This window comes from Halichoerus grypus, chromosome 6, assembly GCF_964656455.1.
Source record: "Halichoerus grypus chromosome 6, mHalGry1.hap1.1, whole genome shotgun sequence".
Taxonomy (NCBI): Eukaryota; Metazoa; Chordata; class Mammalia; order Carnivora; family Phocidae; genus Halichoerus; species Halichoerus grypus.
In genome coordinates this window covers 165,251,676-165,279,653 of record NC_135717.1, presented here as the reverse complement: position 1 = coordinate 165,279,653, position 27,978 = coordinate 165,251,676, and the positions used below count along the sequence as shown (strand labels likewise).

At 48.6% G+C, this 27,978-nt stretch overlaps 1 protein-coding gene across 4 annotated transcripts in view; it reads left to right on the top strand.

Moving 5' to 3' along the window:
• The window catches only part of LARGE1 (LARGE xylosyl- and glucuronyltransferase 1), a 522,085-nt gene that overhangs the window by 389,093 nt on the left and 105,014 nt on the right, over nucleotides 1-27,978 (top strand). For all 4 annotated transcript variants that reach the window (XM_036093490.2, XM_036093487.2, XM_036093489.2 and 1 more), the window contains exon 7: nucleotides 20,009-20,113. In XM_036093490.2, coding sequence (XP_035949383.1) covers nucleotides 20,009-20,113 — 105 coding nt within the window. The remainder of the gene's footprint in view (nucleotides 1-20,008; nucleotides 20,114-27,978) is intronic.

Sequence of the window (27,978 nt, the reverse complement as noted above, 5' to 3'; positions counted from 1 at the left end):
CCAAGTTATATAAGCCACAGAAGTTTATTTGACTGGATCAGATCTCCTGTTCCTTGTCTAGGTCTTTCTCTCCGGCCCCCTTCGGCTTCCTCATTCTCACCTGACACATTATCCCAAATCTACAGAGAGTGAGTGGACAGCATGTTGAGTTCTATTCACTCAGAATGGCAGCCGCCCCATGTACAAGCTCTTGAGAAAGATGCACGATGAGGAGGCTTGCACCTAGGTGACTGGGTCAGCAGCAGTCAAAAATTGCCTAAGTGGAATGGAATTGAATCTCTCAGGGGCTAAAAGGTTGTGTTTCTAACAGGTTCTTCCATTTCTCTGATGCCTTTCATTCAATGACACCTTAATACAGAGTTAATTGAAATGGAAAACATCAAGCCCAAAAGCAGAAAGCAAAAAGGACTTTGTACGATGTTTATGATTTCTCCACACTTTGATTAGGCATACATTTAGAAGTACAGGCAAACCAAAACCTTTATGTTTGAGAAGTATGAAGACAATATGTCCCAAATCTTCCTATCTTGAAGAAAGAATACCAGTACCCATGATGGGGAACGTCGATTATAATAAGGTAGGTCAGAGTCCTTAGGTCATATGCAAGACTTTTTGGTACAGGTGGATTGGGGGTTGTGCCTAGGTCTTAAGCAGCTATGAGGTAATTGACAGCCCCATGGGATCGTAGACTGCCAGAACTCAGAGGGACCTTTGGGATTATTTTGTGAAGTATTTGGGAAATACTTTACAAAAGTGGATGTCCAGGTCTCAGAACAATTGCGCCTGGGCTGGAACCCTCATGTTGCTTATTTCTAAGACTGTGCGTCTGTAGTAATTGCTCAGGTGTCACAAAGATGGCCAATAATAAGGGGAGAAAACCTACAGATGAAGTAAATACAGGTGTTTGACAGTCAACCTTTTTCTCGAGTTAGGGTCCACTGATTATCCTTATGTGGTGTTTTTCTTATATAGTCTACACTCATAATGTTATTTCCAACTTCAGTTATGTAGAGGTAGTACCAAAGACATTCTTTAAGCATAGGAATACAGAATCCAACCTGATTTTTACTACCTTTCTGAGTGGTCTAATACCATAGCCATTGTTTAGCGACTCACCGCTATCAGGAGATCTTTCTCGAATTCAATTTAGTTTTCAGAGAGACAGCTCTCTTTTTGCACTGCTAATTAATCAATTTACATAATATTTACTTAGCATAGTTAATTGCAACAATAACAACATGCGTATACAGGTTTTGGAACAACCGTAACTCATTCTTGGTTAGCACATGGCCCGATGGGCGGAAACAGGGAAGTGGAGACATCCCGAAGAACTCAGTGGACCTTGTTCTTCATGCCCTCTGCACCGGTCCATGTAACAAAGTCCTGGGGAAGACCAGGAGGATGGGCAGGAGGCCCTCAATGTATTGCAATCCATTCCCTCCCTTTACAGACGCAGAAAAGAAAGAAAGGTGACCTGGTCAAGTCTTACAAACATCGTAATGGCAAACCTTCTGTCAACCACATTATTGGTATCTGAGAGTTCTCTCTGGATTGCTTTTAGCAGTATGTACCTGGTCTAGTGTCTTCATCCATTTGGGCTGCTTTAACAGATTATCATACACTGCACAGCACATTTATTTCTCACAGTTTTGGAGACTGGGAAGTCCAAGATCAAGGTACCAACAGATTTGGTATCTGGTGAGGGACTGCTCCCTGGTTCATAGCTGGCCATTTCCTTTCTGTGTCTTTTTTTTTTTAAGATTTTATTTATTTATTTGAGAGAGAGAGAATGAGAGAGAGAGAGCACATGAGAGGGGGGAGGGTCAGAGGGAGAAGCAGACTCCCTGCAGAACAGGGAGCCCGATTGGGACTCCACTCCAGGATCATGACCTGAGCCAAAGGCCGTCGCTTAACCAACTGAGCCACCCGGGCGCCCTCCTTTCTGTGTCTTGACATGGCAGAAGGGGTGAGGAATCTCTCTGGGTTGTCTTCTGTAAGAACTCTAATCCCATTCATGAGGGCTCTACCCTCCGAAACTCATCACCTCTCAAAGGCCCCACCTTCAAATACTATCCCATTAGGTTGATTAGGTTTCAACATAAGAATTTGGGGCAGACACAGATATTCACCCAACAGCATATGGTAAACAAGTCTAATCAGTGGGTTTATGGGGCATTTTCTCCTTGGGCAACAGCATGTAAGTATGTAACTGTTGGAGTATAAAATAGCAATGTTTCATGACTGACACCTCTGCCTTTAGTGTAGTAATGATGGGGTATATAGCTCACGGACCTAGTATGTTAAATCTGGACAAGAGCTCTTTTCAGTGTGGCAAGGAGCAGGGGAGTGACCCTGCCATCCTGGGCTTCTCTCCTTGCCCTGCCTCATGATTGCTGGACCCTATGTAAGAGCTCTGATTCTTGGAGTCAGATGATCCTTTATGTCCCCCCACTTGCTTAACCCAGTGCATTGATTAAAGGTAGTTCAACAAAGAGAGCCTCTGATGTATTTTCAAAACACAGCAGGAAAAGGGTAAAATGAGTGGTTTTCCCATTTCTCAGGTTTGTGTAGAAAACTGAGAGAACCCAGACATGCAGTGGAGCTACAGGAAGTGAAATGATGATAGGAACTGAAGGTCAGTATGAGGTTCCTTCTGCCCGAGTTCAACCAGAACCAAGGCAAAAATTGGCATCCAGGGGAGAGAGACAGATGAAGAAACAGAATGAGGAAGGGCTGGCCACAGGCTACTGGTCAGTTGTGCTGCAGATCAAGGTCAATGTGAAGGACCCGGCCCCTCGGTGAAATGGGTGAACTCTTGTCCTTGACTATACTTGACGCTGCACATTGGTTGTAGCTTTATGAACTCTAACCTCTGGTGCTGGGGTAATTTGAGGTGCTCTCTGGGAGACCCGACTGAACGTATATCGTTGTCCAAGTTAGCAAGTCAGCAACGACTGCATCTCAAAGTCTTGCCTCTAAGAGAATTCCAAACCTTTACATGGTGACGACGAAGTCAGCCTGTCCTTGCCCCACCGCTAGAAAGTGGAAAATGGGAAACGGTTTCCAAAAACTCACGTATAACCATGTGAGTGAGAAACTGTGTAAGGAGTTTAAACAAACAGAAACTGAACAGGCCCCGTGTGTGCACAGACATACTGTTTTATTTATTACTCATTTATAACCTACTGTATCCTATAAAGAGCTTTAGGCAACTTACAAGAAAAGATACAATACATTGTGGACAAGGTTCATCGGCAGCCAAAGTAAAAACGTCTACTCAGTCGGGGTGCCCGGGTGGCTCAGTCGGTTAAGTGTCCAACTCTTGATTTCGGCTCAGGTCATGATCGCGGGGTCCTGGGATTGAGCCCCGCGTTAGTCTCCACACTCGGTGGGGAGCCTGTTCTCTCTCCCTCTGCTCCTTCCCCAGCTTGCACTCTCTCTCTCTCAAATAAGTAAATAAATCATAAAAAAATAATTAAAAATAAGTCTTTTCAGAGGACTCCTGCTCCAAAAGAATATATACTGTTTATTTTCAGTGGACTCAAGTTAATCCTATTGTTTAGTTTGACAGGAATTTCTCACCGGGGACTTTCCAAGGGACTGGCCTGGTGGACACTGTCCTCAGTAACGTCCTTGCAGTAAATGCAATGGGAAGTTGTGTAAAGCTCTTCAGTGTCCTTCGGGGAGAGTTGGGAGGCCAGACATGGGCGTTCAGCACAGAGCCAGCCAGTGTGGCTCAGTTGTGCGGCATTCTGCGATCCCCGCTCTGGCCTTCAGCCCGTCACCCCTCCCTGTGACTCCGCTCTCCCGGGCCTTTGGGAGTACCTCAGTAGCAGCTCGTGCAGGCTTCATTTCCGAGAGCAAAAGAAAGGAGCATTTTGTAAGTTACAGGCCAAATGAATTGAAAGGGCCCTCATTTTGACTAAGGAAAGAGGATGGAAAAGCTGTAGCCATCCTCAAGGCGGTCCACCTACACTTCTGAACTTCTGGGCTTCAGGACTATGTCTTTTTTATGCAGTTGTCCTTCTCTCCCCGCGATGGGTCTTGTTTCCCTCCTTTGATGGCTCTGAAATGTTACTCGGACATGCACCATGCAGCCCGATGCCTTCTGACCTATTCATTCTCAAGCAGCCTTCAGCCCTAAATAAGGAACACATGTCATCCCAGGCAGATTTTTTTTGCCTGCCACTTGCTACTAAATCGGTGACCTTTTCCAGATTGAGCCTCAACAAAAGCTTTTTTATGCAGCCAGCTCACCCGAGACAGACACACCAGGGCTGCCACCATTCCTTTCCTGGAGGCCTCTGCACTATAGGCTTCCCCGTTTGTCTGTCACTCTTTCTTCTTGCCCTGGCATTCCTGTGAGCAGAGGGAAAGTTCCTTTCTCCTCAAATGTCACCTCTGCTATGCTTTTCTACCTCCCCCTCGCCCCCCATCTTGTCTGGTAGGCTCCGGTCCCTCCTCCCATCCCTCTCAATCCCCTCATCTACCTTACTGTCATGGAGTCTCAGCACCACTTGGCACTTTCCCATGGATCTATCTGTGGCCTGGCTCCTCCGCTGGAATGAATGTGCCAATGGGACAGGGCCTTAAGGTTTTTGGCTTGGTGGTGGTTGTTTACGACTCAGAGCCCAGAACAGTTCCTGGCACATAATCGGCACTTAATAAGTGAATGTTGGATGGATGAATGAGTAGATGGGTGGATGGGTTGGTGGGTGGGTGGATGGATGGGTGAGCGAATCTAGATTAGAATGCTGGCTCCTTGTTCAGAATTATTTGCTTATCTACACATACATGCATCCCCTCTTTGGCTCTCTCCCACCACAGCCCATTCATTTCTGTGACTTTACCAAACAAAATTATTTTCTATCTTGAACTTGGAAGCCTCCATTTAGTCTCAATCAGAAAGGATATCAAAACTATTAAAGAGCAAGGTCTTGGGGCGCCTGGGTGACTCAGTCGTTAAGCATCTGCCTTCGGCTCAGGTCATGATCCCAGGGTCCTGGGATCGAGCCCCGCATTGGGCTCCCTGCTCAGCAGGAAGCCTGCTTCTCCCTCTCCCACTCCCCCTGCTTGTGTTCCCTCTCTCGCTGTGTCTCTCTCTGTCAAATAAATAGATAAAAAATCTTAAAAAAAAATTTAAAAAGCAAGGTCTTGTGCTTTGTTTTTGGTGATCTAATACCATGCCAAGAGAAGACCATTAGCTGACTATTATAGGTGTGTTGCCCTTGGCTTGCTAAGAGAGGACTCTCTCCGAGGAGGACGGCAACGAGGAGGCTTAGAGAGAATGACTCAGCTAACAGAACCCCAGTGGTTTATGTGTCATGTCTGCTCTTCAGCTTCTGCAGGTGTTGTGTGAGAAGAGGGTGTGGAAGGACCTGAAGGAAGCCAGGGTCCATCCCTGCATCCCAATCCAGCTGTTGATTTTAGCAGCCTTCCTTCCCGCATTGATCCTGAGCAGCTGAGAAGCACCATTTTGTTAAGAAGCAAGGGTTCTGGTCTCTACGCAGCTGTGTAGTCTTGGGAGTATCATTTCCTCTTGCTGTAACTCAGTTTCATCAGCTGTGCCCTGAAAAGGTTAGACAAGATGATTACTAAGGTTGTTCCAAGTGTAGTATTTTTAACTGTACTAGGACCTCGTTTGATAAACTGTTCTAATGTCCTTTTGAAGTCTGCCGTTTGGCGTGCCTCTGTTATAACACGTTTCAGGCCACGTATTTGGTGCTTTGTCTCCTTGATGAACCCGTGGCCTTTCTGAGGGAGAGAACCCTGTCTTGTCTATGGGCTTGTCACCCAGAGTCAGACCCAGTGCCCAGTACTTGTACGTTCTGTGGATAGTGCGACTCAGCTCTTTTCCTGCACTTGGCTACCTGTTGATTGAGTTGTGAGTCTGCAGTGAAATGCCCCAAAGGACAGGTGGCTTGTGCAAAATTCATAAATCATCCATGCATAAGCTCTGAGAAACTCATCACTCTTGTGTGCCATCTCTTAACACTTCTCCAATATAGAAAGCTTCTTTTAATCTCCTCTCCTTCCCCTTTTATCTTCATCCCAGAAAAACACCATCTAGCCTTTGGGGTCATCCTTGGATCCCATCTCCATCATTAGCCTGGGGGAAACTGGGCTGGTTGCATTTATCTCTGAGCCTCAGGTTTCTTACCTGTAAATGGGAATAATAATACTGACCTAGCAGAGGCTTGGTCACAGGATGAAGTGGCCTCCAGCACAGTGCCTAACAGGACTAAACAATGTTCATTATTCTCTCCAGGGCTCAGTTCAAGACACCCCCAGAGCTTTCCGAGCCAACCCTCGGTGATTGTTCCTTAGACACTGTCAGATGTGGTACCTCTGTTGTTTATCTTGGAATATCTGTAGTCACTTTCACAAAAAGAGACCATAAAAGGCTAAAAGTCCAGGAGCATCGCAGCACCTGCCGAAGTGTGTACTCCCTTTTTTTTTAGCCTAGTGTCCTGAAAATAATAGATGCTTAATTCATGTTACGTGCAGGCAGAGGAGACCACACTTAGGAAGGACAGAGAGCCTGCACCTGGTTGCAGACCTTCTCTCTGCTTCCATTTCCTTATCATTCAGATGACAAGCTTGGTCCAAAATACTTCCCAGGCCCTGGCAGCTTTGATATCCTGGGCCATGATACTGCAATGGGGTCTTATGGGTGTTTGTTTGTTTGTTTTTAAGAGTACAAAAAGCCTCATCCTCAATGCAGGAGTTTCCTTAGACCCAGAAGGGCTTTTCTAAACATGAGATACACAGTTTTCTTGCATGAGCACTTGGCCTCAGGTCATTGACAGACAGGAATGTGGTTTGGGGCTCAGCTTTCCTGCAGCTGTGGGCTGCTGTGGCCAACAGATTTTTTCAGGGGGAAAGACTGGCCATGGATTTCCCTCCTGGAAGGATGTGCATCATAACCAGGCACTTGAATCTGAAGCTGGTGAAAGAAGTACGGAGACCTTGGTTTTTCACCAACGGAGCTAAGGAAGCCAGTTAGGAATCTCACCATAGATAGAGCATCTTGTGAATGAAAGGTGGTAGCAGCAGTGCTGAAGGGTGATGAGTATGGGCTTTGGAGTCCAGGCTGCTTAACTGCAAATTTTAGAGTGAGAAAGAGCTGATACGTTGACAGTCTAGAATCCCTACCTTTAGCTTCCCCATTGGCTCTCCTTGATGTGGTACCACATGGTAGCTTTCTGCTATTGGACAGGGGAGACCCCTTCTCTGGCTTCTCTCTCCTTTGTTCAACAGCAACGCATCATGGGGCCCAGCATTCTGCCTTGGTCATCTTCTCCATCAGCCTCTCCTTTCCATGAGCTCATGCTCTTAAATACCATTTGTGTTCCAGTGATATCCAGATCTGCAGCTTGGATTCAGCCCAGGCTGAATTTAGGCAAAACAAGAGTGCTTGATTCCACCCAAATGGTGGTATATCCATTCTTTGGAACACCACCCAGCAATAAAAAGGAATGCAATATTAATGCATATAACCACTTGGGTAAATTTCAGAAACATTGTGCTAAATACAGGAAGTCAAACCTAGAAAACTCGGTGTTCTGTGATTGTATTTCTGTTTATGTGCAATCCTAGAAAAGGCTGAGCGATAGTGTGACAGAAAGATAGCAGCAGTTGCCTGGAGCTGGGGTTCAGGGAGGTAGATCGCCTGCAGAAGGGCCACAAGGAAACGTTAGGGTGGTGGAACCATTCTGTACCTTGTTGGTGATGGTTGCATGACCGCACGCAGTTACCAAAATCGATGAGTCTGTTGAATTCCACTGTACTCTGGTAAAGCTTGAGGGAGAAAGAACCACTCCATCATTTCTGGTCTAAGCAACTGGAGAGATGGAGAGAACGAGCTGCTCTTTCCTGATATGGGTAACACAGGTGGGAGAGCTGGTGGAGAAAAGAAGAATCAAGAGTTCGGTGTGGGACGTCCCAGGCCCAAGACGCCTGTAGATGTCCCAAGCAGAGAAGTGAGATGGGCGGTTGAATTTATGATTCTGGAAGTCAGTGTAGAAATCAGGTTGGGGACAACATGTGGGCGGTATTTAAAGCGGTGGGCTGGAGGGAGGTCACTAGGGACACAGGCCAGTGAGTGGGGAGCCGGAGAGCTCTGGGGATTGAGGGGAGGTCTCGGGGCTCTGGCATCAGTGTGGAAGACTCAGCGGGATCAACAGTGTAAAACTGTTATTGGCGTATACCAAGTATTCCTTCCATAGTAGCTGTGTCATCATCAGCTTTTATGTTGGTGAAATTCACGTCACTTCAAACAAGTAAGCATTTTTAAATGTGCGATTCAGGGGTGTTTAGTTGTTTATAGGGTGAGACAGCTGTCACCTCTCTCTAGTTTTGAGACATTATCATCACCCCAGAAGAACACCCCGTACCCAGCAAATCATCACTCCCCACCGTCCCTCCCGCTGTGCCCTGTTCACCACTGACCTACTTTCTGTCTTTATAAATTTGCCTACTCTAGATATATAAAAGGAATCATACAGCATGTGAGCTTTTGTGTCTGGCTTCTTTCACTAGGCATAACGTGTCCGAGGTTCAGCCAAGTTGTGACACGCATCAGTACTTCGTTCCTTTTTACAGCTGAGTATGTTATTTTATTATTCCGTGTCTCCCCACACTGATGCCGGAGCACGTGTGGGAGTTCCTGCCTGAGAACTTTTCTCCCCCATCCTCTTTACCTAGCTGTCCTTTCCTCCTCCTCCTCCCTGTGCTGATTTGTCTTGTTTTAGGTGGCGAGTCCCACCGCCTCAGAGACTTAACCCACACCCAGCAGCCCCTCTTTTGCATCCCCCAAGACACTTAACATAATTTCGTAAAGTCGCATTGACCACTCTTTCCCAGAGCCTGATTGGCTCCAGACACAGGCTGACTTGTCCCCACAGCACTATTCCCAGGGGGAGAGAGCACTTCAGTGCTCCCCAGGGTATGTGGCACCCTGGGAGATCCAGAGTCTGCCCGCTTTCCCACACACCCCATCCCCTTAGTAGATTGCAAGCACCTCACCTCCACCTCTTGGTATGGATGGCCCTCAGCCCAGGCAGGCCACCTGCACACAGACGCCGCAGAAGGTGTTTGCTGACCGTGCTGTGTGCCTACAGCCCTTACCTCTCTGCTCATCTCTAGGTGTGCGTGTCTCCACTGGGCTATTTCTAAAAGAAAGAGAGAGAGAGAAAGGGAGGGAGGGAGGGAGGTGGGGGAGGAAGGGAGGAAGGAAGGGAGGAAGAAAGGAAAGAAAGAAAAATAAGACCCTTGATTTCTAATCCCTCCAAGCATCCGCTGATCCATCTCCCACACAGCAGCGAGAATGTCCTTTTCAGACCCAAACTCCGATCGCACTGGCCCTCCCTGACCGTAGCTGGGGCTGTATGGCACCTCCTTGCTGCACCACCCCCACAGGGCACTGTCCACATTGTCTTCTTTGCAGATGGTGCCCAGTGTCCTGTGGCCAGATGGTCCTGCCTGCCTCGGACCCTTCAGGTGTGCCCCTGCTTGTCCTTAGAAGAAAAGCCTCCTCACTCTGCACCTGGACTGTGGGGTCCCGCAGGTTTCCTCCCAGGTGCGGTCTCCTCCCCCACCTCCTCTGTGGGGTCCGTGTCTCAGCCATGCTGGCTGTTAGTCGCTTAAGAGGTAGTTTTTCCTCCTGACACCAACCAGTGCTCCAACTCCCGGAGGACACCAGGAGGGCATCCTACAATTCAGGTCTGGCACTACTACTTGCAGTTGGCGTCAGGCCCTGCAGGCTCACAGGCTCCGTCCCACAGGCCTGCCTGCCCCTCAGACACCAGGCATGAGTATCAGGCCCCCAGGTTGCCCACACTTCCATTCGACTTGGCTACCAAGTCAGGGCCTCCCTCAACCCCCCTCCTCACGGAGGTTTGCTATTTGCTAGATCACAGAACTCAGGAACCCACTTTACTTACTATTAGTGGTTGATTTTAAAGACTACCACTCAGGAACAGCCAAATGGAAGAGATGCCTAAGGCAGGGTTGGAGGGAGGGGTGTGGAGGTGCCATGCCCTTTCTGAGGGCACCACCCTCAAGCACCGCGATGTGTTCACCAACCCATAAGCTCTCTGAATCCCATCATTTAGGGTCTTTATGGAGGTTTCGTTAGGTAGGCATGATCGATTAAATCATTGGCCATTTGTGATGAACTCAGTCTCTGTCCCCTCTCCCCTCCCTGGAGGTTGGGCAATTGGGTGAAAGTCCCAAGCTTCTAATCATTAAGACTTTGTCTTTCTGGCGACCAGCCCTCCATGTAGCTCTCTAGGGGCCCACCAGGAGTCACCTCATTACAACAAAAGATGCTCCTATCACCCTTACCACTCAGGAAATTCCAAGGGTTTGAGGAGCTCTGTGCCAGGAACCAGAGACAGAGCCCAGGTATCTTTCCGTGACACCGTATCCTTCATCCTTTTCAAGCTTCCCGCTGCAGGATCTTAACATACACCGTCCCCCCCGCCTTGGTACTCTTCCCATCTTCCTTCAGATCGCGATCGGATCCTTCTTTCCTCAGAGGACCTCCTTGTCTGACTTCCCCTCTTACAGACCCTGGCAGCACTCTGACCTCTGACCTCACCTCCCCTAGCCCTTCAGGGTCACAGTTCCACATTTGTTGGTGTGGTTATATAGTGACCTTGCCCTACGTCATGGGCTGAATTATGTCCCCCAAAACTCATATGTTGAAGTCCTAACCCCCCATTCCTCAGAATGTGATTGCCTTTGGAGAGAGGGTTTTTAGAGAGGTGATGAAGGTAACATGAGGTCATTAGGATGGGCGCTCATGTGATATGACTGGTGTCCTTATAAGAAGAAGAGATTAGAACACACAGACGGACCTCCCATGTGAAGACACAGGGAGAAGGCATTTATCTATAAGCCAAGGAGCAAAGACTCAGAACAAACAACCCCACCAACACCTCGATCTGGGACTTCCAAATGAATTCTGGCCTTTCGGCCACCCCCTCTGTGGTACTTGTTACAGAAGCCCTAGCAAACTCATATGTCCTAAGCTGCACTGAAGGCGGGGACCATCTCACGATTCACCCGCCGTTGCATCCCCATGCCCCGGGCTGGTGCTTAACTAGTAACTGCACAGTTAATACAATTGACGTTTGATGGGGTTGAATTGAGCAATGATGGGATTAGGGGCACCAACCCCCCCCCACCCCACTCAGTTGAAAAATCTACATATAACTTTTGACTCCCCCCCAAAACTTACCCACTTATTGCCTGGAAGCCTTACTGATAATATGAACAATTGATTAGCACATATTTTGTATGTTGCATGTATTATATCCTGTATCCTTACAAGCAAGCAAACTAGAGAAAAGGAAATGTTAAGAAAATCAGAAGAGAAAATACATTTACAGTATTGTACTATATTTACCAAAAAAAAAAAAAAAGAATCCACATGTAAGTGGACTTGCACGTTCAAACCCATGTTGTTCAAGAGTCAGCTATAATTGGAAAAGCCAGAGCTTTTCTGGTGGCCTTAGAACCCTACAAACAAGTGCTTTTTCCTGCAGCCCCAGTAGGAAGAGCGAGATGATTTCTCGTAGGCACTATTAGAGTCAGAGGAGTGTCCGTGAACAAAGTATCTCAAAGCTGCCAACAAACCGTGTTTTTTCAAAAAAAAAGATCCAAGAAGTCTGCAGATGGAGGTTGTAGCTGGACCCAGGCCGGCTCTGCCCCCCTGGCCGAGGCCTCAACTGAGAGGACACAGCAGCCAGGCATCCTGGGTGTCGGTGTGATACGAGCCTTGGAAGAGAGCCCAACGGCTGGCCCTGTGTTCCTTTTTAGTTTTTCCTGTTTCTAAAGACCAAAGATCAGGGAAGGAAGAAGAGAGAAATCATTATTTGAGATCGAGCAGGAGTTTTTTAGACTGTAAGTTAAGTTAATGTGAGCCCACTTGGGACTGACTCGAGAGGGTGGGTGGGGACTTATTCTTGCATCTTGGCAGATGGAATCGTTATCTGGACCTTCTCCCCATTCTCTCCTGTCCTTTGGAGCCTTGCCCACAGTGGTGGTACTTGGGGAGGGAGATGCCTTGCAGATTGTTCCTAACGCTGAGTGTAGGTGTGGAGACAAAAGCTTTTGCAACAGAGAGACGTGAACACAGCCCAGGCTCTGTGATCCCAGCCACGGGTCCTTGACAAGTGATGTAACTTCTTTAAACCTCAGTTTCCCTTCCAGACGATACACATAAGCACAGTGCCCACCTCATGGGGTTGTTGTAAGGTACTCAGAGACAGTGCATGGAGAGCGCATATCCCGGTGCCTGGGCAAAGTGCTCACGGAAAGGGGGCTGCCCAGGACAACAGGCTCCCACCACGGGGCAGCTGTGTGCACACACCTACAGAGCTAGTAGAGGAAGAACGCACGGGGACAGTACAGCAGGAGGGGGATGCTGAGAAAGCTCATTGGCGCTTACAAGAAAGACTTCTCACAGTCGTGTTGGAAGGGAGCTTTGAGGCCATCCAATCTAATGCAGAAATCCCCCTCCCACAGCATGCCTGCTGGGTGACCCTCCCACTCCAAAGGTCCCCAAACCTGCCGTGCATGAGAATTAATGGGGGTATCTTTGCAGAGAAATCCCCAGGCCTCCCCCAGGAGAATCTGCTTCAGGAGGGTAGGGGTAGGGCCTGGCAGATGATAGCTATACCGTTTGAGAAGCTCTTTGTAGAGATCGTAAAATCCAGAAGGCTGGGACTGGGTCTGTTTTCTGCAGTGCTGTGTCTCCAGCAGTTGGCACAGTGCCCCCTGCAGAGTAGGGTCTCGGTGAATACCTGCTGGATGAGGGCGGAGTCACACAGCCTCTTCCAGAACCATGCCAGTGTTCAGAAGCTGCTCCCTAGAAAGGCAGCTCGTTTCCATCTTGGTGAACTCTAACGGAACTCTTACGGTCTTGCTTCTAAGAAGCAAAATCTATCTTCCTCCAGTCTTCACTCGTTCAGCCTAATTCTACCTTCTGGAATGACACAGATTCTAATTCCTCTTAGAAGGGATTATCCCTCAGCTATCGAGGTCAGCAAGGATGGGGTCTTTATCTCTAAATGAAATCGAGGTTGCCCGAACAATGGATCGAGCTTCATCAAGCACCCCCAAGGCAGCCAAATGGTTGACAAAAGGACCTTTTTAACCAGAGCACATGAGTTCCAACTCAAGGCCATGCAGTATGAACCTGAGACACAGAAACCTGCTCGAGGGTCTCAGTGGAGCCCCATGAAATAGATAACCTTTACCATTTTCCAGAGGAGGAAACTGGGGAACTAAGAATTTACCCAGGATTACCATTCCAGTGCAGGAGAGCTAGAATTTAAACCAGGTGAGAATTATATTCACGTTCCAGGAAAGAAGAGGCGGCCAAGTTGGAGAAGCTTCTGCGTAGGGAACACAGCCAGCATGAAGTCAGCGGTAGAGCCCCAGCATTGGGTGGTGTGTCCCTAAAACCCCTCGCTCCCCTTCTCTGTCCTGCACCTGTAAGAGCAGGTGGTCCCAGAGTGTGTATTCAGACCTTCGCTGTGCCTATGAATTTCTGTGATCTGCGAGTGCATTTAGGCAGAGCTAAATGGAGGATGTAGGATCTGTGAAACATGCAGGTTCAGAAAGAGTCCTTTTCAGCCCATTCAGGTTGCTTAAATACCCTTTCGTGTGGCATCTTCTAAGGGATTGCTTTATTCCGCACCCACTGGCTGGGGGCATCTGGGGCAGGTGCGCAGCAGTTTTTAAAAGACGTTTAGTAAACGGTAATGTGATCCTATATGTTTTCCTTATTATTAGTCATCCTGCACCCAGACATGCCCTGAATGGTACTATTAAAGGCTTTCTTATTTTAAAATAGCTTCTTAGAATAAATATGAGGTTGGGAAGTCGTTGTTGCTTTCTCTGCTGATACTCTGGACAGCCCCTGGTTATAACATTTTAATATTCCCCTGCCGGCATGAGCAGAGCTGGTTTGATATGCAGCAGTGATTGGTGGACTCTCTGTGTGCATCCAGGAGCTTTCTTGGGGGTGGGGATAAGGAGACCGCCCTGGGAGCATCTGTGATCAGTTAGAACTACCTGTCCCTGGTGTTTACCTGGAGAGGTTAACCTGTAAGCATCCCCTTCGGTCCCCTTCAGATAGTTTACTAGTTCCAGATGGCCGGGATGGTTGATGATAGATAGTACTTACTTTTCATCCATCCATCCACACTCTGCTGGGGCCTGGGAGCATTAAGCTTTTTAATCAAGGAAGCAAAATGATCAAGTTTGCACTTTGAAAATATTTCTGTGTAGGCAGAGTGGAATGGCAAGGCTCCCCTGAGGGAAAGGTGATCAAGTGTGATCTGCCAAGTAATCTAGGAAGGAGATGGATTGAGGTGGTGGTAGAACAGGGGAGGGGATGGGTGAGAAATAGCGGATAACATCTTTGGAATTCAGTTATGGCAAAGATGTGAAGAGCAAGGATTTAAGAGTGGAAGCTCTGGAGAGTCGTCTGAGCTGGGATGGAGATTGGGGGATTGACTTCCTGTCGGTGGTATTTGAGGCCACTGGAGTAGGTCCTGTCATCCAGGGAGAAACTGTAGAAGACGACGGAAGGGGGGCTGAGGACGCGAGCTGGGGAGCACCAGCCTCAAAGGGGAGGTCTTCTAGTGTCACAGAAGCTGGTGGCTTCAGAAGGGCCCAGAAAAAAATAAATATTGGAAAAAGAGAAAAGAAAAAAAGGCCCGGTGGTGTTGGGGCGACGGCCAGCAGGACGGAGTGGGGGCGGTGGGGCCAGATTCACAGAGGCCAGTCTATGCAGCTAGTGTCAGCACTCGCTAGGACGTCTCAGACACCACGCACAGTGACCGTCACTGCAGGGGGGAAGGGCAACGCCTTAGGTGAGCACCTATCAGGACCTAGGTGCCTGACCTATGTCTCGTGTGATCTGCACATCCGTTCTTGGAGGCGGGAGGTAGATGCTATTCTTGCCATTTTACAGTAAAAAAAGAAAAGTGAGGCTCAGAAAAAGTCAGACCTTGGCCAAGCCCTACGGAGCTAGGGCTAGAACTCTCTTCAGCCTGGGTTGCAATCCCTTTGCCTTTCTGATTTACCATGCTGCTTCCCTCCCAGCCTGCCCTGTCGGTGCCCCTCGTGCCCCATGGAAGCATCACCACCCCCTGCTCCTGGGGCCTCACCTCCTGGACTGAGCCCTGCCTGGAGCCCCGAAGCTGCGGAAGGAGGGAGCGAGGGGATGTTCCCAGCCTGGAGCCATCCGTCTGCTGGCTGGTGACAATGACACCAGGGCCCCAGCAGAATAGCAAGCTTGTTCGCTCTTGTCTGGCTGTTAGTGGTGATGTATGAATAAGCAAAGAAGACAGCTTCATTTTCATAAGTTAACTTGTGCCTGGAGTAAGGAAGATGGGGAACAGCACACTTAATCATAACCACAGGGCCGCACAGAAAACAATGACAAAGCCTTTTCTGTTAGTCCCGGTGTTTTATTATAACTCCTAAGAAGATGCGACGGTGCGGGGTGCTGAGGGAGGCCTCACACCAGCAGCCTGTGTCCTCCCCCGCTCCCCCCCCCCCCGCAAAGAGGAGTCCCCTGAGACTTGACCTCTTAATGGGATGGCAGGCCTCTTGGGCTCGCATCGTCCAGGCTAAAGCTTTAGACGTTGACCGCTGGGGACCAGATGCCGCCTGGCTGATGAGCTGGGATTGGCAGAGCTGGAAAGGATGACTGTCACCAGGGAGCGGCGGGGCCTCTGCCGATAAGGGTGATGTGGGGAAGCCTGGGAGTGTGGAGGGCTGTGTGGACCGGGCAGGTGGAGCCTGTCGTGCAGCCGGCGACCCCGGGGAGGCGCCCAGCCCGCATCCCCCACCATCCCCCACAGAATCAATGATCCCCTGCCCTCCGTTCCTCCCGCTTATCAGTGTTTCTGCTGCCGCGAGTACCACGCTGCTTCATAATTGTTTATCTGCCTCCTCTTCTAGCTGCCTCTAGGGTAACGACCGTGTTTAATTTGTCTTTGATTCCTTAGTCTGTTGTGTGGTCTCTGATACAGCAAACCCTCAGCCGATACAAAACTAAAGCAATGTCTAGGCAGAATAAGGCCCGGGTCAGCTAAGGAAGGAGCAGGGGAGATGGCTGAAGCCACCAGGTGGGACAGAGAGGGACCAGGGAATCCTGGGTGTAAGAATAAGAGCAAATACCTACTGAACATTTTGCTGGTTTTCCAGGCATTGTTAGTGGTAACATTTGGAGAAGCAAAAAACACAAAATCAACTTGTGCCTCAAGAGAAAATAAAATTCTAAGGTATATCCTATGAATTAACTTCCCTTTATAAGTGAAGGAAGTAACAGCACCGAGAGGTTAGGTAACCGTTTGAGGTCACACAGCTCATGAATGGAGGAGCCAGGATTTGAACCTGGGCAGTCTGGCTCTGGCATTCCTTTTCTTCACCACTTCTCTGTCCTCAAGAAGCATAATGTTGGAGGCTGCACTGAATTGTGCTGGTCTATGGGCAAGATTTAGATGCCATAAGAGCTTATTTTGTGCTAGGGACCCCACAAGCGAGGCTCACCCCCAACTAAAGCAGGGACAGAGCTTCCAGACCTGGATCAATAATTCTCCAAGTTCAACATGCTTTCCAATTATCTGGTTCTTTTGTGATGCAGATGACTACACCCAATGGCTGGAATTCTGTTTGGCGCGCCAGGGGCTGGAAGGTATCGAGTGCTATATAAGTGATAGCTGTTTTTAACTAGCATCATCCAGACTCACCTGGAAGCTTCGGAAAGAGCATTTTGCTCTCCCCTCGTTCACCAAGATCGACACCTCCTCCCACTCAGCTCTGTCTGGCAAGTCTGGCATCTTCCTCACCCTTACGGGAAACTGCAGAGGTGGGGTGACAGTGCCCAGACACGCCGGTAGGCCCACTGCTCTGCTGAAGGCTTGAACTCAAGGTCTCGGTCTCCAGAGGAGGAGTGAGATGCACGGTGAACCTCAAGTCATGTTCTCCAAATTCCCCTGCTCTCAATTTGCACCTGGGCTGCATTGCTCACGATGGTTGCAAACAACTCTTCTACACACGCCAGCCCTCTTTAAAGTTTAAAAAAGAAAAAAAAAAATCCTTCATTAGCAACAGGATAGTGGTAATTTTAATATCCATTGGTTGAGAAAATGCAAAATAATAAACAGCTCCTAAGCCTTTGTTTTGTTTTTTTTAGACAGATCCATTAGCTGCTCTGTTGATGATTAAAATGGTAGCTGGGTTTTGCAAGTGGGCTTGTGAAGACCCTGACCCATTGGGTGCGTCAGGGGCTGGAATGTATCGAGTGCAATGTGAGAGCTATTTTTAACTAGCATCATCCAGGCTCTCCTGGAAGCTTTGGAAAGAGAGCAAGCCCACCCATGAGTGTTTCTTTGGGCACCATCTAGCACAACAGTTAGGTCCTTCTAGAACTTTATTGAACAGTGGTCAGGGTTTTGGCCTGATGAATATCTACACTAAGTCCTTTAACTTGCAACAATAAGGTGACATTTTGCTCTCACCTTTTTTTTACCCCGAAATTGGTTCAGTATCTGGGAATGTGGGGTTCATATGCTCTATTAATTCTCTCATGCCTCAACACTTCTAAATAAGAATTCTGGGAGAATGTGTGGGTCTTGGTGAATGAGGGGAAGGCAGAATGCTCTGCAGGTTTGAAAATGTGGGGATACTAATACACTAACATTACGGGGCTCCCAGTCAGGAGAGTTTTACTTAGCAGACATTTATCAGCGCCCGTTAGCGTGTTGGACACTACTCAGTCCTTGCCCTTGGACTGATGGAGGAGTGGATATTTACACATGAGGTGTGGATGTGCCTGCATGTCACCCATCTGTCCTTGACAGGGCTTAAGTCAAAAAGTGCTAGAAATGCTAGGTAGAGCTGTCTCCCATCTCATGGGTGAGCCAGGGGAAGGGTTCACGCTCAGGGGTGTTCATAGCTGGCTTCAGGCTGGAGATGCGTTGGAAGGGATTCCAGGCAGGGGTTGGCCGAGGGTAAGAGAATTTCCCATCAAGCAAGAGCCGTATGAGCAGGAGCCAGACGGGAGAACGCAAGCAACAAAACTGTACATTTTCATGTGGCAGGAATGAAGTGTGGCTATGTAGAGAAAGCTTCTGAGGAAGTAGATCGGGGCCAAACACAACGCATGGAATGACAGAGCACAGAATTTAGATTTAAAGGTACCTAAAGATGACCTTACCTGAAACTCAGGTGGCCACCCTAAATTCAGTGAAAGAGCATTCCCCTTTTGTCATTTCTGAGCATGTGACGCCCTTCATTATACCGAACCTGGGGTCATTGGTAACTGTGAACCAGCTCCCCCAAGGACTCTGCAGCCCCTCGGCCCCACCCCACCCCCCCAGCCTCCATGCGAGGTCATCACGTGAGCTCTCGAATGAGGTCCCAGCATCCAGACGCAGCACACAGCTTTCTCAGTGGAGGACAACCTGCCTTTCAGATCTCAGCTTTCAGTTTTATATGAGCATCCCAAGCTTGTTGCGGGTGGAATTGATCAGCTCTTGCCCTTCCTGAATTGGTGATGGGTTTTTCTGAAGGATTCTACCAAGTTTTGGATGTGATCATATATAATGACAAAGTGGGTGGTAGTATTTTTCCCATGCCTCTAATTTATGTATTTGTGCTGGGGTGATGATTTAGATAGGAGCTCGATAAAATGATCAAATAAATTACACCGAACCAACACACCATCATTTCAGGGGGCTGTCATCACACCAGGGAGGTTCTATATCACGCAGCGTGGTGTACCGGGAGAACCGCTGTGTTTTTCTTAACATGTTGCTGGGCTTTCATTTGGTCAGAAAGGTCTGTATTTCTTAGATTGGCCGATAAAATAAAGATTTTAGCCCCAGAAGGCATCGGTTAGCTGTGGAAGACAGTGATTATGAGTCGTGGGACCCTTAGCAAGTTAAACTGTCCACGCCTCGGTTTCTTTGCCTATAACGTGGGTTTTTAATTCCTGCCTCCAACACTTGTTGTAAAGGTAAGCAAGACTGCACCGAGACAGTGGAAGGAATCTGGGCATCAGACAAATGCTGAATTATGTGTCGGCTCCACCATAGTTGTGCATATCACGGTCCTGGTGAACCTCAGTTTCCTGGTCTATAAAATAGTTGATAGTAGGTCCAAGGGAATATCTGCTGCAAGTGGCGTGATAGGGTTGTCTCGTAGAGGGTAGAGGGATCTGATGCCCTGCTTGCTCCCCGTAGAAGGCCTGGAGTCCCAGGAATGGGATGCTCTAAGAACTGGAGAGGAGTGACCGACTCATCTAAGATGCTGAGTTACTAAGAGGCCTGGCTCACCTCTGCTGTTGGCCCTGGTGCACCAGACACGGGGCCAACATCAGAGCCGAGCGCTGGGCCAGAGAAGCAGTTGCTCCTCTAGAAAACACTCCCACGTTGACGGGACACCATGGCTTGTCGACTTAAGATAAAGTGGATGTGAGAGGAAAAACACTGGGGGGTCTGCAGCCCAAAGGGGGCTCTTGTCTGTGCACTTCCATCTCCCACACCAAGGGCACGTCTTCCCTCTGATGGCAGCAGATGATCTCAGCGGATGCCCAGAAAGCCAGCGAACTAGCATACCGTGGGGAATATTGCAGCTGGAACCCTTGAGGTGGCCAGTAAGCACAGAGGTGGTGCATGAGTTAAGGGATGGTTGGACCGATGGTTGGCTGGTTGATTTGGGATTCTGGCTTGATCACAGAGTAACTGGGTGACCTTGGACAAGTTAATTAGCTACTGTGGGCGGCCTCCAAATGGTGGGGCTGGCGAAGTGAGAGGTAAATACGTTAATACAAGTGAAGCACGTCGATCAGGGCCTGGCGCTTACTAATGAAAGGCACTGTTGTGATGATCCACCATGACTGTATCTCCTGTTCGGTTCTCACTGTTGCACGTGGCCTGGCTTCTTCTAAGACCTTTGCTTTCTCTGTACTTTACAGGTCAGCAGGTCCTGGGCTTGGTCGAGAACCAGAGTGACTGGTACCTGGGAAACCTGTGGAAAAATCACCGCCCTTGGCCTGCCCTCGGAAGGGGCTACAACACAGGTAAATCGTGAGGGTGGCGCGTGGCGGGCATTTCGGAAGGTGACGTGAGGGCTCAGAGCTCCTTCTCTGAGGGAGGAGGCAGGCAAAGCACAGGAGGAGGCCACCTGGCTGCCTGAATTCTGTAGTGGACGGTACCTACGCAGTTGACCTTCTGGTTCTTTCTTAGAGCCGCAACTGCAGGCGCAGTACCTATCAGACCTTGGCTGTCTCTGGTGGTATCACCAAAAAGCCCCTCTTCTGACTAACCTCCAGACCTAGATCCCATTGGGCTTTTTTAGGACCATGACCTGTAGGTTCCTTGGCTCTACTGATACAGAGATCATTCTGTAGTGACAAAGAACCCCAGCGTTCCAGCTTCTCAGCACGACAGAAGTTTATTTTCCTCACATTCCATGTCCGTGTGAGGCCTGCTGGATCTGTGCTCACCATAGGCATTCAGGATTCGTCTGGATTCATACTTCTTGTACAGGGAGTAAAGTAGCAGATATCCTATTGATTCTGAAAGTTTCTGGTCAGAAGTGACATAATTTCTGCTAATTATCTCAGTGGCGAAAGCATGTCTGTTAATGGTATCATTCATTCATTCATTCATTCTGTACTCAACAACTGTGTCTGGAGTAGCCAGGGTGTCCTAGACCCTGTGCCAGGTGGGCCACATACGGCCCGTGAACTCACAGAGTGTATCGATAAGGAACTAGAGCGGCCTCCCTCCCCTTAAGCTCAGGCCTGCCAATGTCTGTTTGTCGCCGTGCTTCTGGATCCTTCTGCCCTTTCCCCTTCATCCTCTTTGCCATTGCTTTGGCACCCTGTTCTCAAAGGACGCAGACGTGTGACCTCTGTCGGGACTAGAACTTGGAACTCAGGGAGCAGTAGGTTTGGTCAGGCCCAGAAGGACCAGGACCTGGCATCTGAGACCAGCTGCACTAGGGTGGGGTGGGTGTCTGGGGACGGTGCCACCCAGACGGTCTTGGAGACTAAGGCCAGGCTATAGGGGGAAGAGCCAAAAAGTCAACTCCGAGAGCTGAGGGTCAGACTCCAGAGAGGTCAGGTACAAATACAGGGGCCCCAGAGGCCAAAGGAAAACAGAAGACAGTCAAGCTTCCAGAGGTGAGAGTTCAGAGATGGGGTCATAGTGGGGTCAAAGCTGGAGGAGGACAAGGAAAGGAAGGTTCAGAGTCAATGTCCTGAGGAGCCATAGAGATGCCAGTCAGGGAGCGCTGTGAAGGCCACCCTTTGAGATGGGGGCATTCCTTAGCTGACGTTTGCCAGAACATCCAGGCATGCCTCACTCTGTGTAATTTTTTCCTGTGACACCTTCCAGGCATCACAGCCCGGAAGGGTTGCAATGGAAGAATTTTAACCAGCAGCCTTTCCCACACCTCCTGGAGGCTACCCCCAGGGCCCCCAGCTGTACTGGGCACTAACCCCCGAGTTGCTGGATGGTGAGGAAGTCTGAGGAGCCCCCCAGAGGAGCCAGGCCGCTCTGAGCAGCGGCTCTCCGTTAGCTGGTTTAGAAGTGTTTTGATAATGGCTAAGGCAGTGTCTCAGCATCTCAGCCGAGTATGCACTGGGTACTTTCTAGATGTTAATCTTATTTGATCCTCACACTAACCCACCAGGCAGGTGCTATTCTTATCTCTGCTTTGTACACCGGAAACTCACGCTGAGAGAGATTGAGGCTCTAGTCCGATCAGTAAGGAGGATGGCTTGTTAACAACTAACCTTCCTAGCTTGAACTAAAGTGGCTTCAGGATCAAGAAACTGTCATAGAATCCCAGGCTCTGTCTGAAGCATCCGGAGAGGGGCCTAAGATTTGGCCCCCTAAGAAAGCCTCCAGGATGTTTCTGGAGCAGAAGGGTCTCCTCTGAAAGGTGGCACTCTGTTTCCCCTCCCAGCAAACCTTCCCAGGGGCTTTCTCAGTGCCTTTGAGGCTGGACCTTTAGGGAACCCACTGTGGGGCCAATCAGATGTGTCTCCCCCCCCGCCGCTGCCCCCCGTACTTTCCTTTGGTCAGCGAATTATCATGCCATGTTGATCTTTTGTCAAAGATTCCCTGGATTCCCAACACATTCCCTCCAGGCTTTTGTAAAGTTGGCGACCCCCATGTTTGTTGGGTGGGAGAAGGGAAGTCTCAGGTAAACCGTGGTGTGTGTTGAGTCTCTGTCTTCCTCCCAGAATGATAAGACAACGTCACATAGAGATATACTGCAGTGTCTCGAGGACACAGTCCTCGAGGGTCATGGTTATCTGTGAAAACCAAAACGCACTGGTCATCAATCTGGGTTTGCAGGGAGAAGAAAAATGGGGTACATGGGGGATTTATTATGACAAAAATGACACGTCCCCTCCTGCCTCTCCCATTTGACTCAGCGTGAGGTCAGGAGATAGACAAGGATCCAGACCACCTCCAGCTTCTACTCGCGATGCCAAAGGCAGTGAGTTACTTCCCTGCTTGCTTGTACTTAAAGTGCAGAGCAGATGAGGAAAGCCCTGAAAGAAATGATGTGTCCATTTAAATAAGCCAGTGACACCAAGTGATCATTATAAAAGGATTTATGCGACATCAGAATGCATTGGCTTTCGTGATGGGGATTTGTTATTTTAAGACTCAGAATTGTAGCACACATCAGTGCATGAGTCATGCAGCTCTTAGATTCTCATGGAAATTGAGGACTCTGCGGGGAGGGAGCCCACTTGCCCTAAATCCCTGCACGGAGCAGGCCTCCTGGGGTATCTCCAGCAAAGCCCCATGCTGAGCCTTCAGCTTGGTGTGGGCAAAAGGTGGCAGATCCACACCGAATCACAGTTCGGCCACTAAATGTCCACGTAGATCTGGCCAAGATGGTTCACCTCCTTGAGTGAACCTTAGTTCTCTCCCTTGTACAATAGGATAATAGTCCCTGGGATGGGGGCATGGCCAAGGTAACTAGGTCAACAAGCCAGCTTTTACTGGCACAAAACAAGGGCACGGTACATCTCAGTCTCTGTCCTCTTGGGTTTTTTCTGCCACCTATCCTCTCAGGGAATGGAATCCATTCTCTGCTTTAAAAATGGTGGTTCTTTGAGGTTTGCTAAGGTCTTCAAAGCCCTCAGGTCAGAAAAAACAAAAGTAACCTTTTTTGCTTTTCCTTAAATATAATGCAGCCACTTAGCACTTTTTCTCCTCTTTCTCCCCTATCTGGAAAAGGTTGCCTTTTCATATTATTTTAGAAAAAGTGCTGATTTTACTTCATATGTCAGCTTCCTGACTGTGTTTTACTTTAAAAATCCCCGGGGGGTGGGGAGGAAGCATAAGATGTTTAAGTTGAAAAATCTGCCTTCAAGAGGTAACTTTATCACGTTTTGGCTTTGTTCCTTTTGGACAGCTACTCCAGCTCTCTGAGCCTTGGGTTTCTCTCTGTGAATGGAGAATGATAAGCCCACCCCCCCCCACCCCCAGCCCTTTGTGAGGCTCCCCTCTGGTAGTGGAGCTCCAAGAGCCTGATAGACCAAAGTACATTAGGAAGGTAGTTGTAACATGTTTATTTCTCTTCCTGACCACAGCCTGGCTGAGCAACTGTTTTCAAGTAATTTAGATTCGGCCCCATTGATCAAGTTCAGCTGCATCCACCAGGCATCGGAGCAGACCCTTTCCTATGCATTATCTTCATTAATTCCTAGAACTGTCTTGCACGGTAGACATTCTCCTGGAAATAGCCAGCCAGCTTCCTCCGTCCTCTTCTTGGTTTTCCTTCCCAGTCTGCTAGCACAAAGCCCACAGGGCCTAAAAGATTAGAGAAGATCTGCTCACCATCTCCCACCCGCTCCCCTCCCTTCGTACGGGAGCTGTGCACAACTTAATTCCATCGTCACAGAACTGCTAGACCCCGGCAGCTGCAGATGACCAGGCGGCCCCCGGCTCAGGGCCCTCACCATAAGCATTCAGATGGAATTAAAGGGCACGTCCCACAGCCTCGCACAGAGATGGGTTCATCCCCGACCGCTCTGTCCACCCATCATCTAGGTGCCGGAAGCTGTCATTCACCCGGCATTCAGCTGTTTGCAGGACTTTTTTTTTTTTTAGTAAGATTATGACAGGTTCATTAAAACTCAGCCCACTTTCAGTCCCTACGCTGATGGTGAAAATCTTCAAAACAAACACCAGCAAAGAAGAGAAGGGGAAGGAAAGCTACAGGTAGCAGGTGACCAAAGATGATGGGGTAAGGGAAGGCAGGCCAGTAGAAAGGAGATGGCTGCCTTACAGAGAGGGGTGTTCGCGTACGATCCCAAAGGTTACTCAAGGACGAGATGCATCCTCCCCGAATTGAAGGACATTGCATTAACCAGAGGATGTGCTTTAAGAAACTATTTAAAAATAAAATGTATCCCATTCCTTTCAGTCTCCAAAGTAGGCCAGAGACCGACAGATGGAGACCTGGCTCTCCAGGGAGGGAGGAAGAATTTCTCTAGGAATCCTTATCCACAGAACAATAAAATGGGGACATTCAAGGACTGACTCACCTCTGAGGCTGGAGGAAAGTGGAGAAGGAGAAGCCGGATGCCATGGTGATTCCATGGCAAGGATTCAAAAGGAGCCTACATTTGACCACTTGCCAAAGAACTGCTAAACATATAGCTCTCATGGGCTGACCAGAAGTGTGTGGGATGCAGGCTGACCCTTTGCTCTGCCCCCGACATCCAGCTTTCTGCAGCCCTAGGCGAGTCCCTCCATTTCCCAGAACCCTCCTTGTCTCTTGGCTCAAGAACCAAGAACTGTTTATGCTCTGAAGGAATATCGTATTGGATGATTTCTGTCTGTAGTAATTGCATCCAGAGAAACTAGCTTTAGATGTAGTTCATTCATTCAGCACCTGCTACTGAATGCCTACATTCTGGGTAGAAAAAGATTTTTTTAAAAATGAGTGCTACCAAGAACCTTCCTTTAGGAAGATTGCAGTTTAGTGGAGAAGAGTTTGCATATCCACAAATGAACTTAGTGTGACTTGAGCCCCTGGAATGATCGAGATTCGGAGTTGAATGCCAACCTTGCAATAAACCCAGACCAGCATTTTCTAGACTGATTCCAGAAGGCATTGCAGGAGATGCTGATACATCTTTAGAAACTGTGGACAGATAAGGTTGAGAAATCTGGGCACCGTATCCATCTCTTAGAGATTCAAGTTGCATATTGGTGTATTAGAGATCCTGGAACGTCCAAAAATAAAGGAAACTATTCAACCCAGCAGCACCTCCCACTCTCACTTGATCCTAGAGCTTGGAAATAAGTTTGAGGAAAAAAAAAACAAAAAACTCCTACACTAATTCTGGGGGCAGGGATTCCACTTTTTGAGCTCTGTATCCCAAGCTCGTGTCACAGAAGAGCTGAAATAGAGTTTGTAGAATAAGCCCAGAGAAAGATGCTTGGCATTCGAGGAATGGTTGACTCAGTAGAAATGTCTACTCTGTTTTGTGCGGTATTTTTGTCATCCATCTCTCTACCGTAAGGATGGAGACATGTTCTTACTGCACCTTCTAAGTCAACATCCTGTGTGTCATTGCATGTCCAAAGCCAGTCACCAGCCCTCCAAAACCTTCTTCCTGTATGAGGGAATTGTGTGGGAGATGGCTTCCAGACCTTCAACCATCCTGATTGGCCATTTCTGGGTAGCCCTGGCTTCTCTCTGTGAGGGCGACACTCTGACCTGAAAGATACGCTCTGGATGTTATCAGACCATCAGAGGTTCACGCCTCCAGCTGGATACTCAGTCCACTTTTCTGAGTCATTCAGAATGTCTGCCTAGAACGTCAGCTTTCAGGCCCTAACCCAGAGAAAGTGCATCTGCATCTCTGGAGATGAGGCCAGCTAACTGTTCCTTTAAACTTGCTCCCTTGGGGCACCTGGATGGCTCAGTCGGTGAAGTGTCTGCCTTCAGCTCAGGTCATGATCCCAGGCTCCTGAGATTGAGCCCCACATCGGGCTCCCTGCTCAGTGGGGAGTCTGCTTCTCCCTCTCCCTCTGCCGCTCCCCCTGCTTGTGCGCTCCTGCTTTCTCTTTCTGACAAATAAATAAATAAAATCTTTAAACGTGCTCCCTGCATGATTCTGATGCATGCTAAAATTTGAGAAGCGGCCTCCCAGTACAGACTTTTATTGCCATTTGCTCCTCAGGCTTAACTTGAACTTGAGTTCAGCTGAAAAGCACCCTGAATGACTGCTCAGCCAGAGGTTCCCCGTTCTGTTCTCCTGCCATAGATTTATTGACCCTAAAGCACAGATTTTATATTTATCTCTGGTCGAGTTTTATCTGATTTAGACCAATCTCTGTCTCATTTTATTTGACTTCATTTGAGTCCTCAACTTCGGGTCATCCACAAAAATAATGAAAATGCCTTCTGTTCATTCTGCCAGTAGCCCTTGCCTCGTTTTTGCAACAAATGTTTTGAACGCCTTTTTTACAATCATGGAATAAAATTCAAGGGTTACCTATATTGCACTGTCCACAAATATCATTTCAAAAAAAAAATCAATATAGTGCCCTGGCTATAATTTAAAGAAGAAATAAAAGGAAATTAATTTACTATAAAATAATACTGACTTCACGTGTAATGGCTGAGGCTTGGCCGCAGTGGACAGCGGATGGAGCGGTCCGGGCCTTCTGTGCCCGTGTTCAGGGTAGAACCGTCTTCAGTGCGATACTGCCGATGCGAAACAGGACCGAGATTCTACCAGTGCTGTGTGCTGTCAGCGACATGCCTTCCCAACGTAGTGAACGTCTCCCGGCAGATGATCAGAGAACAAGAAGTATCCTCTTGCCTTGATGTGTACTCCAGGCTCAGTGTCTACTAAAACCACGCAAAACCAGCACTTAGTTTTGTTTCTGTAAGTAGTGTTAGTTTCAGGCTCAGATAGTTAGAACATCTATATGCAACCATAATACAAATATCCAGGGGGACACATGGGACGCGGGAATATTATTCACTGGGGTAGCCTGTCCTGGGAAGAGGTCCTGCCCCTCCCCGACCCCTGCCAACCGCCCTGGAGAGCCATGAGTTCAAGGGGTTGCAGACGTTCAACAGACGGACCCCAGTGCAAAGCCGTGACCTGCTCAAGATCTCCCTCAAGGTCGGTGTCAATGACTAAGACCACGCTCCCTGCTCGGAGGGAGCTCAGCCGGCTGGAGGTCTGTGTAGCCATCCTGCCACCAGCTGCTTCTCTCTGTTTACCCTTCTCCTGCGGTTCAGTGAAGTTACCCAGAGCTTGTCCCCTTCATATCCTGAACCTGAATCTCCTTTGGCCTTGCTTTTGCCTTCTAGGTTCCCACCAGAAATCCATGCCCTCTTCCACCCAATAACCCTGTAGATACCGAAGTGAAACGAAGTGAATGGTACATCCCAGACTCTCTTCTGTGGTCTTGCCCCCCTCAGTTCCCTGCACGTCGCTGATTCCCTGAGCTTCCGTTCGTATGTGAGACGGGGATGGCTGTGTCTGCCTCACAGAGGACTGGGGAAGAAGGAAGATAGTACCATACATTTAATATAAGACGAGGTTTGGCATGTAGTCGGCACTCAGTCCGTAGGCTGCCTTTTGTCACTATTTAAAAGGTAGACTAAGGGACTGCAGGTGTCCAGCCTCCTCCCACATTGGTCACCCTGTGCTCCTGGAACTCCCGTTTCATTTTTCCTTTTAAAAGACAGTATTACATATGTTCTGGAAATTAGCAGTCGTGGGTTCGCATCCCATCTCCCTCTGGTTCTAGGTCCAGGATATCCGGGCAGCTAACAAACTTTATTGATCATCTCAGGACTTGAAGAATTCCCACCTCACAGGATTGCTTTGAGGACAAAATGAAATTATAAAATGCTTGGGACGATCTCTGGATCGATAAA